The sequence below is a fragment of the Antennarius striatus genome, chromosome 22 (assembly GCF_040054535.1).
Source record: "Antennarius striatus isolate MH-2024 chromosome 22, ASM4005453v1, whole genome shotgun sequence".
Lineage (NCBI taxonomy): Eukaryota > Metazoa > Chordata > Actinopteri > Lophiiformes > Antennariidae > Antennarius > Antennarius striatus.
This window is the reverse complement of record NC_090797.1, coordinates 11,284,994-11,298,073: the sequence shown is the minus strand read 5'-3', so window position 1 is coordinate 11,298,073 and position 13,080 is coordinate 11,284,994. Positions and strand designations below refer to the sequence as shown.

Here is a 13,080-nt window from a genome sequence, read left to right as displayed (position 1 = left end):
ACCACTATCTATCTCAGTTGCTATAGCATTCAACAGCCAGCTTACATTACTTCAGCATTCCCTTTGACAGTGTGGATGCAAACAGAAAACAAGGCCTTGAAGGTTTGCAGTTCTCTTGAAAAGATTTTAGTGGCCAGTTCCTCTCAAAGTATGTGTTTATCATAAAACAATCTATATTTTATTTCGATGTATTCACATCTTAAGCAACAGGATGACTTTGCACATCTCTTTTGTCAATTCAGAAATATTTAATTCCCAGTTTTCCCAATTGTAAGACTTTATCACCAGAGTAATTGTGTGACACCGTCACATTAATGAAGTATATGTCATAGGGTTTTTTATGGGTTGAATGAATGCATACTAAAGGAATGTAGAATTTGTGCAACATGTATGTATTTCGAACAGCGGTAATTTTTCCACTGAAATTAGTAATGATGGTTGGATTAATGACCAGGTGTTCAGACGCACCTGTCAGGGAGGTGTGGACCAAAAACTTTACTAATAGATATTCACAGGTGAGAGATGAATAAACCAGGCATCACCAGGAGAGAAACCTGCAGCTACGAATAAATTTATTGGACTACAGAAAACATTCCTCACAGCGTGAAAATCTGTAAAAAACTCACGTCTGGGGAATCGGTCAAGACGGCACAGCTGCCGGTTGGATTATCGGGTACTACCAGGACGCAGGCACCTCTCTGGATGACCTCTCCCTCTCTGGTGAGACTGAACATTTGTTTTTTGTAGTCACTTTTGTGTTCCCGGCCAGGTGTGTGGGTTTTTTTTGTTGCAAACACTTTTGGAGATTTATTTCCCTCACATCATTTTATTTTCCTCATCAGAGACCAGCTCAGATCAGCTGAGCTTGATGACATAATAAACCCTTATTTCTGAGGAGCAGCTCAAATATACATGTCTTTTAGCTGATATACATCTTTCTTTATTCCTCTTACATGAAAAATAATTTACGTTCACATTCTCTGCGTAGCATTCAGTGGGGAAAAACCTGTCATGTATTCTGCACTTCTAAAAAGTCATCAATTCTACAAATTCTAATTTCCTGTCTGGTGGTTAAGTCGGCTGCTTGGGGCCATCAGCAATCGTGAAGCCTTCTTTCTGCATCCTCTCTTGGTATTTCAGGAAATCTCTCCTCTTTGCGAAATATTTCACCTGAAAAGTTAAGTTCAAAATGATTAAGATTTTATCACATTGCTCTCACTTCAGTCTTTCTGATATGGTGCCCTATACTGAGAGAGGAGATATTACCCACTGCGCTGGACAAGCTGCCTCAAACTTTTTCTGAAACTTTTCGCAGGATTCAGCATTGTCGTGATTGTCATCCAGACATTTCCACAGCTGGTCTCTGGTGTCCCAGCAGGCCTTCCTTTCTGCAGAGCTTGGAGCTGACATCACTGCTGCACCACAGAAAGCGAGATTTAAATACCAAGTAAGTTATAGTCTGCAATGTGACAGGCATTGAAGAAAAGAAAAATGAAGAAAAAAACACTTTGTATCTAAATTTCCCTGCGGGGATAAATTCAGTGTATTTTTTTTAAAATTGTATACATATATTAATGTATGTATATATAACTACAGTACATATAAAATTAATTAATTAAATTAAAAATGTAAAAAAATAATTATTAATGTATGTATATATAACTACAGTATATATAAAACCTGCCCCAGAAACACGTTTCTCACTATAATCATTCTGTATTGCTCAGTGTCCAAGAACGGAGAAAAATAAATGGCATTACATTATAACATTAATAACATTTCTTTTAGCATGCCATGTTTTTATTGCTTGTCTTCATGTTAAATCCTTCATGCTGTGATTCTACATTCTCACATGAGCCTCAGAAAATGTAATATATGCTTTATGTATCATGATCATTCAAATAAGTGACTTTAAACTATTTACATTATATCTATTATTATTATTATTACTCGTGTCAGTCAGTGCTAATGTGTTAGCATTAGCTGTTAGCGGTATAAACACTCACCAAACGCAACGCTGGAACCTCCAAAAAAGTTTTAACGTCTCCAGGCGGCTGCAGCGGGTTTTAACACTACATAACCTCCAATAATAACTTATTATTATTGTGTGTGATCACATACACAACCCTCCTGTGTTCATGAGCTGGAGCTCCTGAGGTTGAAGGACGGGAATTCCGTCACTTCCTTGTCGCTTGGTGATGACGTCAAACCGCAGTGACCTACATCTACCATTTGGTGGCGCAATTCAAGCTCAAAGTGAAATACTAGTAAGGCTTTGCCTTTACTTGAGACACTGGTAAAAATGTACTGTTGTCTTGAACGAAATGCGACTGTTTTCTTCTTATTTTTTTTGTTTAGTTCACACTAGATATTCAAAAGTCAATATTGATTAAAAAATGACAATTATTACAGCTACAAAAAACAATCACAAACTAACTAAAAACCAACTGACAACAAAGAAAGAAAACAACAGATGCTTTATCTCACAGCAAAGCAGCTGGAAATTTGGTTTTCAATATAGATAACTTCCATATTTAAAAAAAATCATGATTTAACTCTGAAAATGAACCTGTAGATGGTAAAAATGAATTTTTTTGTGCATTAAGATGTCTTGTCCTTATGTAAAAATAATTCCCACATCTCACAAATAGTTACATCAGCATTCACACACTTCCCAAACTTGCATATGCAGATGTTGGCATTTAACTTCTAATTATTTTTGTATGTGTATGCATAGCTGACAGTGACAGGCAGATCCGAAATGTGTGTTGTTGATCAACTCTCTCCTTGTCTCTTTCCCCTCTCAGCCAAGTGAAGGAGAATAGCCCCACTGGTTGCTATGGCACCCTGCAGCAATCCCTCTCAGTTCGTGTGCTTGCATGGATGGAAAGTAAATGAAAACTGAAGCAGTGTGATTTGGGGGCACGGTGATCAGCCCCTTCTTTGGAAACTAAGAGTGTGTGTGTGTGTGTGTGTGTGTGTGTGTGTGTGTGTGTGTGTGTGTGTGTGTGTGTGTGTGTGTGTGTGTGTGTGTGTGTGTGTGTGTGTGTGTGTGTGTGTGTGTGTGTGTGTGGAGAGAGAGGGAGAGAACTTAATTCAATATTCATGTCACACATCACTAAGTGACCTCGAATCAAGTTTGTTTCTTCCCTCGGCACTGAGTGTTTTCATCCTAGTCTGCTCCTGTTTAGTGACTAGAGCCTGTTTCTCAAAGGCATGTTTAAGAAAAATGTATCCTTATACACAAGAAAATAAAACGATTCCTGCAGAGGATGTTGGAAAATAGAAACTGATGTTTACAACACATAAAATATTCTCATTTGTACAAAAAGCTAAAGAACATTTTAAAAAAAACAACTAATGATATGAATGTTTTCTGCTCTTGAATAATATAACATCTAATAGTATAACATGAAATGTTTTTCCAATAATATTTGAAATAGCCAGAATTGTCAGTGACAAACATGTGCATTTTACTGTCATAGTGGAAAAAGTGAGCAGATATTGTATCTCAAGTTGTTGTTTGAGTTTTTGTAGAAAATGCTAATAAATTATCGATATTCTACAACTCTCATATTTGTACAGTGTGCCAGGACCTGATATCACTGACAAGTTACCTTATGTCATACTCTTTTAGAAACTAATAGTAAATTTCAGCTATTCAAAAAGAAGAACACATAACAGCATGCAAAGAAGGCACTTTTTAATGATTGGATATAGCTGATGAGAAAATGTAGTTCAGAAAGTACAGAGATCAGTATCTCTGCTCTCATGCAGACATCTGATGTTTTGTGTGTGTGTGTGTGTGTGTGTGTGTGTGTGTGTCATAGTATTATATCTCCAACAGCTGCACCTGCTGGTTTAACAACTGGTCTCAGAGACTAAAGACGCTAAAGAACCTGTCAGTGCATGAACAGAGACGTAAAAGATAATGTCAGCATGTTTGTTTAATTCTCTACGGGTAGCAAAAGGAAATATCAACCCATGAAAGAGGGGCGCTAATTTATATTTTGTCTGCATTACCATGGACCTCTGAACTTTCTGGTGTTTAAAGCGCCTCCAGCACCTCCAGCTGAGGTATTTCACCCTGAGACATCATTTTTAGGGCCATTCCAGAGTGTTTATCCAAACAGAATCATGCAAATATATCCTTGAAACATCCATAATGGATGATTTCTCTGAAGTAGTGTTTATAGCTGAGTGCTGTCAGCCAAGACATTACTAGAGGAAACACACTTGCTTTGCATCTCAGCCAGAATATAAAGTGCTTTGTACTGCCACGAATAGTTATTTCTGTTGAAGTCATCAGGGATATGTGACTGCAGTCAGTTTTCTACACGTGTGTATTGAACCAGCGTTGATGGAATTTGAAGCAGGACTCCTGGACTAGACCCATCACAGAGCTCACTGGTTATGAATGGTGGTTCAGAGACGGTGCATTCACTACACATTGATAACTGCTTAAATTATTTCACCATCGTGTTAAACCCTTGTTTTCTGAATTGTTTAAATTATGTGATGCTTATTCTCCCTGTGTCTGCAGGAGCATTTCAGTTCATTCATAATGATCTATTCACATGCATGACTTAAGAAGTAACATCTAACTTTTCATAGAGATAATTATAGCAATACAGTCAATGTCAGTCTGATAACTAGAGATAGTGTGATGCATTAAAATATCTTAGGAGGTGATAATAATTTCTAATGAGGAGGAGAATCACTTGACTTTGACATCTGGGGAGAAATTTATGGTGTTTTAGAAATTATTTTGTTGGTGGCAAGAAGCCCGGAACCGGAACAGAAGACACGCACACATGGGGGAGAACACACATAAATGCCTCAGGTGGAATGCTGTGAGACGGCAGCGCTACCCACTGCACCGCTGGTTCAATGAAATAATATCTGAATGTTCATTCTCCACCTTTAGTTTGAGTTTTTTTATAAAGTGCTTTTTAAAACCTCACACTTCCCGAATCCCGCCTCTTACGAATCCTGGCTCTTCTTACTGACCAGGTATATTTTGAGGGTTAGGGTGGAGCCCTTCTGGACATATTTTTAAGCTGATCAGACTAAAAATACCCTATTAGAACTTGATAATGAACACACAGAAAAATCCCCTTTATAGTCATGGACAACTGGCTATGTGTGATAAACAGTATTTTATTACATCATTATAAATCATTTACATGAATTAAGTGCTTCCTAGGGAGAGGCTCTGGTTTAGAATCTTTTTGGTAGTGGATCAGCAGATGGAAAATCAGAAAAGAGTTGAAGTCTTCTGTCAAATTAATTCCTCTTGGGTTTGGAAGTAGTTGGGATGAAACCCTCATATAACCCGGCCACACTGTCTTTGTTTACCTGATAGCAGCAACATCCTCACACCTGAATTCTGCTTGCATGACACAACATCTTTTACTCAACATGTCTTAACTCCTCTAATGATTTGTGATTTTCTCTTTATTCTTCAATGGTTTTATATGTGTTAGTGAATACATTTGTTCAATTCATAGGTTAGAAGCATTTTTTCCTGCAGGATTACACATTCATAATCCCTATAGATAGTTGTTGTCAGGGTTTCAGCTCGACACAGTAAGATAAGATAAGATAAGATAAGATAAGATAAGATAAGATAAGATAAGATAAGATAAGATAAGATAAGATAAGATAAGATAAGATAATCCTTTATTGTCCCACAGTGGGGAAATTTGTGAAGTTGCCAATGTGGTCATAAATGTACAGGTCGGTTTGATAGATGCTGAAACTTGTCATGATCAATCAGAGAATTGTTTTCTCCAGTGAAAAGTTAAGTCAAAATACACAGTTGCTCCATTCACGCCTGGTCTTGTGAGACTGCACCTCTTAGGAAGCTTTGTCATTCAGTCCTGACCTGCCTTTTTGGGGAATTAAAAATCTAACCAAGATCAGTCAACACTAGATGTTTTCTACAATAACTTCATTGTTAGAATAATGTACTACTGTTTTTATTACGGTTGTACGGCAGTCCCTGTTAATCCCATGGTGATTTCATCTGAGTTTGGTGACTAATCAGAGACATGGTGCTCATGTGACACCTTTGATCTCAGTGTAATAACCAAAGACTGACCCTACAAAACTTCTGCAGTGATGATGTTTCCTGAACCCTACAGAAAGCATCATTACCACAGTTTTCATAACAGACCTAAATAATACTCTTGTCCATTCCTTCCTCTGCATGTACATTCTGCTCAGAACATTTATACAACATATTGAGAGAGGCCATCGTTATATGATAAACAGCCTTATCTGACATTCTGTCTTTAGAGTAATATTCAAATGTCAAATTTTTCCTTATAAAAATAACTTTCACGTGTCTCTATGTTTCTATTGTCTTTCATTAAGTTGCTCTCTCACAAACACACACACATCCACACCCACACACACACACCCATCGACCAGTATTTATCAGCCTAGTGGAATCCACAATATTGACCTCCAGTTGCCACTGCTGGAAGTCAATACGTATCTCTATCCACTCTAAAACAGCTTTCACTATTTCACAGGGTTTTGAGCACTTATACCACATATAATATCATACACATCATTCAGGCATGTGATAATTGTAGAAATAAAGAGAGTTATAATCTTTAGTAGTACTAATAACAACAATTATGGGGAATGTCCAGCAAAAGTAACACTCAATAATTGGAAGGCACCAATCAACTGCTAATCGACACCCAATCACTGCACACACAAAGACACAGACGTCGATTCGACTTGCAGTAACCACATTTGCAGCTCCGATGTTGTGATTGTTTCAGTTTCTCCTCTCTTTTGGGGAAGACAGTGACTTAACCGTAGAGAACCCACGGTGACACATTGAATGTTCCTGTACTATGTGGTTCACTTGGTCTGTGTTATAACCCACATGATGTTCCTTTAAGGATAAACGAGTGTGGGTTCTTGATGGTTAAAATGTATGATTACTGACTGTAGTCAGTACTGTAGAAGAAACAAAATTAATATGTAAAACCAAATTCTTCTACATATTAAACAGTGCAGGCGAAAAAACTTGACTGTGGAATGACCCACATGAACTCCTGCAGAATTGTTGACCTTGATCCTCAAATGCACAGTTGGAGAAAGGATATGGAAAGCAAAGACATAATCCATAATCCATACAGTGCATATGGTAGCAGTGAAAACCAAATCAGCTTTCCGCAGTAATAGTATCTGTAAAAGCGTAGAATCCCTTCCTCTCAGCAAAATGTCAGTGTGCTCTGACCAGTCACCTCACAGTTTGCGTCTTTACACCTGTCAAAGCCACGGGAACACACACACACACACACACACACACACACACACACACACACACACACACACACACACACACACACACACACACACACCAAAAGCAAAGAGAGGAGATTGTAACATTCATCTCAAAAAATGTTGGTTCAACAAGTGAGACAAGGATCCTGCCTGAGTTAAAGAGGATAATCCCCCTTAATTTATGCTGATTAATGCACACGGAGTAACGAGAGCATCGTATTATTGTGCAGATGGAGCCTCTCTCACGCACATTCTCCTTCAAAGACATTCATAATTCCCTACAAGTGTGTGCTATCTGATTCTTTTTCATAAGAAGTACACATATATGACACTCACACGTGCTGAGAGAGATTTTTGATTTTTTTTTTAATTTTTAAAATCACTTTTATTCATAATAGCCAAATTACAAGATAATTACGTTGACAGAAAAAATACAAAAGAGATTCATGCAAAAAAGGAATTCACATCTCAAAAACAAACAATGGTAGGATTTTAAACAGTACTGTGTGTTTCCTGAACAAAGAAAACATCTAACCTTTTAACATTTATCAAACTAAAAAAAACACTTTAAAAAAAAGCAGACAAAATTCAAAAAACAACTAATCGTTCTCCACAATCATCCTTTTTTACTTTTAGTTTCTTCAATTAAAAACTTGTTTGCCCATAAAAACTGGTTGGTCACTTCCTTCTGGAATTTTAAAATTAAAACTGATGCTATTCTGATACTTTTTTTTTTTTTTTTTTTTTAAATATTCAGAAACATGCTGAGGTCAGGTCAATTTTCTATTTTGGCCCTCAGACTTTTGTGTTTTGCAGGATTTTTTTTCTTTTCATATTTTTATGTTATGGCCTCTTTCAAACTGTTTTAATTTTCGTTCGCAGAGCTTCTTGAATCAGAGAGGGAGAAGAGAGAGAGAGTTCTATGTCATTGTGTACTTCATGGGAATCTTGGTAGTCCAACTTTTGCCAAATCTCCCCACCATAGACAATACACCCTAATTCCTCTGTGTGGCAGTGCTCAAGTTACATCCACCTTCTCCATTATTTTCACCCTTTTGAAATCACCCCCAAAATCTGAAGGTTCTCCTTAAATTTCTTTCAAACTCTGAGGTGCACAAAATGAAAAATTGTGATATTCGTCATGTTATTCCACGACAGAGACTTGTGATGCTTAACAGCAGGATTAGATATTTAAAGGAACATCAGTATGTCTTACATTTATTCTCAGTGCTCTCATACTCACCTGCAGGTAAGAAAACGTAAACCATCATGTTCGATGACAACCCAGCTAACCTGCCAGAAATAATTATAGTATTTTCTGCACTATAAGACGCACTGGACTATAAGGCGCGCCTTCAATGAATGGCCTATCTAAAAAAAATTTTTTTAAATTGTACATTAGGGTGCACTGGATTATAAAGTGCACTGGATTATAAAGCACACTGGATTATAAAACAAATCTGAGAAATCAACATCAATGAATGGTCAATTTTTAAAAATTGTCATATATAAGGCACATTGGATTATAAGAAATTGAGAAAATTAAAGGCTTGTAGGTGCGCCTTATAGTGCGGAAAATACTGTATATGATTATTTTTACAACGTAGGATATAATAAAGACACAAGAAGAGTGGGTACACTTCATCCCCATCGTGAATTTTTGGACAATCTTGCTTTGTCAAACGATAAAGAGTGTCCACGTTGCTTCTACTGAAGGAAAAACATGAATCACACACACAGCTGCCAGAGCAGCTAAAACAAATAAAAGCCTTTAATACTGACACACACACACACACACACACACACACACACACACACGCAGTGCCCCTGTAGTAATATCATAAGGCTATTAGAGGAGTGATCCAGTGATGTACATGAAGGGCAGCGGGAGGCGCGCACACGCACTCTGTTCTCCTGTTGCGATGCACGTGAGCGCGCTTCCCCTATCGACCAACCAGCGCTTCGGAAATCGAATCCCGACCGAATCGCGACAAGTCGAGCCAAAACCGCATTTAGTGCCACACAGAGGCAGCAGAGGAGTGAAGATGCCCTCCTAGCGCATCTTTACGCACCGACTCGCTTTTCCAACATCACTGTCTCCAAAGTGTCTTTTTTTTTCTTCTCGCGGAGACCATGGAGACGGCAGTCCGCAGGTTAAATTTGATCACCTCACAGCTGCTTATTTTTGGTCTTATAGGTAAGAAACTCAAATGGATTTATTTGACCGTGGAGGTAGACATATTTGCTGTGGACGTTTTGAACACTGTCATGGATCGAACCGCGTTTCTGTCTAATTTCAGCAGATATTTAATACCAAGCAGACGTAACTGAATTTAACAATAAGCAGTCGTCGAAAAAGAAACATGAATGGTCCATTTAGATGCAACTGTGAGAACATGCATAGGGTGTTCTGTGATCGAGGCTACCGCGGAGTGTTCCACTCAAAATATAGTTGCGGTGCATGGAGGGATTTTCATGCCTTGGACATGTTCGAGCCTCGATCACACCAACTATGAATGAAATGATGCTGTGTTGGGTTTTCTGATGTCTTTGCATTTGAAGACGATACTGAAAATATTACTGTCATGGTATCTGATCAAGTTTGAGTTCGTACTTTTAATTCAATCCTTCATTTCACTTGGCTTTGATTCTAAAATCCTTATAACATATGGAACAACGTATATAAAGTATATATTTAGTGTATATATACCACACACACACACATACATACACATACAGAGTACATTATTGCAAATTCATTTAAACTAATTGTGACACAGTTAAGTTATTGCACAGTTTGTCCACCAGAGAGCCCTGACAAGCAGAATTTTTAGCTGCAAAATTCAAGTTGTTTCCATTTTGTCCTGTTTTGGTTGCTTATTTCTAACCACAGCAACTGCTCTTGGTTTATAAAACGATCACATTTTTCATGAATGCAAAACACCTGCTTGCAGCTACGGTTTGTAGAAGAATCACTGGATCCCAGCTTGGTTACAATGGGCTGAGATCATTTCTGGTAGATTTGCTGAGCTGGAGCATGTCACTGCGAAACAGATTGGTTTTGTAGTTGCTTATAAATCTGTGACCCAGATCCGGATATGCAGTCGAAAATGAAACGTGGCAAGCCTTTTGATTCAGATGACGTTTACTCGAACTGGTGCAAAATTTATATCAAGAGAGAAATACCGTTTCCTTTCGGGAAAAGACAGCAACTCTACAGCAATCACTTCAAATCACATGCATTTCTTTTTTTTACTACATCTCTTGCTCATTCTGTGCACATACTGTACGTACAAACCAAGTCACTGTGATGTCATTGGTGCTCACATTGGGTTTATTTGTCCCAGCAGTCTTTCCAGTGAACACAGCCTTTAACTGGACATGTTGACTATACCATATGGTTCTTCCCCAGCATGGTTCCCTCTATACATCTGAAAGCTCAGTGGACACCTTCTGTTTGTGGCCTCATGCAATATTTGCAAAGCAAGTGAAGCACATATATTTCTCTTTTGATGCACCACTTTGACATCCCGTGTACATTATAGGAACCAGACTCCTGTTGCTGAGTTTTATTATCCTGTGATCCGCCTGCTTAGAGATTTAAAACTAATCTAGTTCAGCTAAGCATGATGTTGTAACTCTGCTGTTCTCTTCTTCTGTCGCAGCTCTTCTCTCCCTAGACCTCTTTAATTTTCCTGCTCAACATCCCAAATATGAGGAATTGAATCTGGCTGCCTCTGCCCATTATCAAATGTAGTAGACGTCAATTTCATTCTTTCAATGCGTCCTTGATTTTTCAAGATTATTTGGAGCAATAATGTTATCTAATTTTCTTTACATTTTAATGAGTTCTTTCTTCATTTTTTTCTTTTTTTTTCATAAAAAAACTATCAATCACAGTGCTTGAAGTGCTCTCTCAGCAGCAGAAACAACACATGTATGTATTCTTAGGGATGCTGCATTTATGTACAAAGCCCTGCATCTCAGCATCTTACTGAAATCTCTCATTATGCAGAAAGGATCTAATGTTACAAAGCAGTTCAGTCAAGATCAAGATGAAGTTAAAATTTCAGTGCATGTGTAAATGTCTAAATGTGGGATGATAATTTATTTTCCCCACATGCATAAATTCAACATCCTTATCACTATGACACTATATAATTCACGTTTTTAAAGGGCACTGGTTCTCAGTCCAGTCCTTCCTCTGACTACTGCTCCCACCAGGGCTCCGTGGCATAGCTGTGTCTCCGTCTGCTCCACTGCAGCCTCTGCTCCACTTCCTGCTGGTCTTAACTGCCACCCCTGCCCTGGAGACTTTGGGATCTGTTGACCCAGAGCTGCAGCACCTTGCTTGCTTTCAAAATTCTGAACCCCTCCGCATTGGATTTCAAGGGGAGCGTCAGTGAGCAGGTGTTTCCATAAAGGGCAATATTGTCCAAGCTCCTATGTCCTTAGGTATAGTGGCTGACTCTCCTCTGACGACCTGAGATGGTGGTGATTGGATACTCGTAAAGGAAAAGTAGTTCCAACCTTCAATCTGTGTCACTCAGATGTTGTTGATCCTGGCCAAACGTTCAGGCTGAGATCAGTGTAATAATCCAAGTTGAGGTCCCTTACTGCGGCAGGAACATGGTGCCTGTTTCGCGCTTCGAGGACCAGCTTGTGGGGGCATTGCCCCATCGGTGTCAGCCAGGTGTAGCAGCAGCACCAGTGTCAGATCACTTTTGTTCTCTCAAAGAACAAAGGTAATATGGTACTGGGGTATTTAGATCACCTGTGTGCTTTTGTGTTTAGAAAATTATGTAATAGACAAGGACTAAATGTTGTGCTACCTATGTGTAAGCAGATACATTTTGGGGTCATTTCCATGGTTTAATAAAATATTCCCTACATATCATTATATAGAAGTGCTTGTTAATGATATATTTAATCAGTAAAACAACACATTTCTAGCACAGTTACACTTGATCCAGGAAAACATTTGGCAGCTACAGATTCATAAAACCATCCTGAAAATGGATGAATCTGAATAAAGTTGGTTGGACCGACGCTCCACTATGATTAACTAGTCTGCATTCAAGATTTGGAACTATCAATGTTCATGATTGAATTCAGAATTTTTAAATATTATGACACCAAAGAGGCAGATTGATTGAATATGAATATTTACATCCCCATGAATCTCTGCTGCACCAAGCTGACCCTCAGCGTTGACTATGATCCAACACTGTTTTTCTGTCTCTTCCTCCATCCAGCTTTAACACCATACTTAAGATAAGATTCTATGTGCCCTGCTTGCACGCACGCACGCTCGCATGCACACACACACACACACACACACACACACACACACACACACACACACACACACACACACACACACACACACACACACACACACACACACACACACACACACACACACACACACACACACACACAGCCTGATGAAGTCAAGCAACACTAACAAAAAATCTTCACTGTGGAAAATAAATCTTGTTTAAAAAGATTTTCCAAAGCCGTCTTAACTGTCTGGCTTTTAGTGGGAGGAAGAAATTATCAGATTTTCTTTTTTTTTCTTTAATTTAGAGAGAAAAAGAGAAACAATAACAATTTAGTGATTTTTTTTTCCACGATATGACATGCAATTATGGTTTTTACTCACACAGATTTTTAAAATCCTCAAGATGGACCAATGTTTTATGTAATGTTGATGATTTCAGCACTTTGCCTTTATATGAGAACTATCAAAAATCTGTTTGGATTTTCTGA

At 38.3% G+C, this 13,080-nt stretch overlaps 2 protein-coding genes across 6 annotated transcripts in view; one reads left to right on the top strand and one right to left on the bottom strand.

Moving 5' to 3' along the window:
* Positions 1–581: 581 nt before the first annotated feature.
* coa6 (cytochrome c oxidase assembly factor 6) lies at positions 582–2,182 on the bottom strand. 2 transcript variants are annotated; one of them, XM_068307198.1, is made up of 3 exons: positions 2,007–2,182; positions 1,267–1,415; positions 582–1,170 (listed from the first exon to the last, which is right to left on the bottom strand). In XM_068307198.1, the coding sequence occupies exons 2-3, from the start codon at positions 1,408–1,410 to the stop codon at positions 1,072–1,074; spliced, it is 243 nt and encodes an 80-aa protein (XP_068163299.1). In that variant the 5' UTR covers positions 1,411–1,415; positions 2,007–2,182; the 3' UTR covers positions 582–1,071. The 2 variants fall into 2 exon arrangements, with proteins under 2 accessions (XP_068163299.1, XP_068163300.1); XM_068307199.1 differs by having other exon boundaries at positions 1,267–1,412.
* A 7,169-nt stretch (positions 2,183–9,351) lies between these two features.
* The window catches only part of ptprz1b (protein tyrosine phosphatase receptor type Z1b), a 35,156-nt gene continuing 31,427 nt past the window's right edge, over positions 9,352–13,080 (top strand). For all 4 annotated transcript variants that reach the window (XM_068307183.1, XM_068307182.1, XM_068307181.1 and 1 more), the window contains exon 1: positions 9,352–9,505. In XM_068307183.1, the coding sequence (XP_068163284.1) occupies positions 9,442–9,505 (64 nt within the window). In that variant the 5' untranslated portion in view covers positions 9,352–9,441. The remainder of the gene's footprint in view (positions 9,506–13,080) is intronic.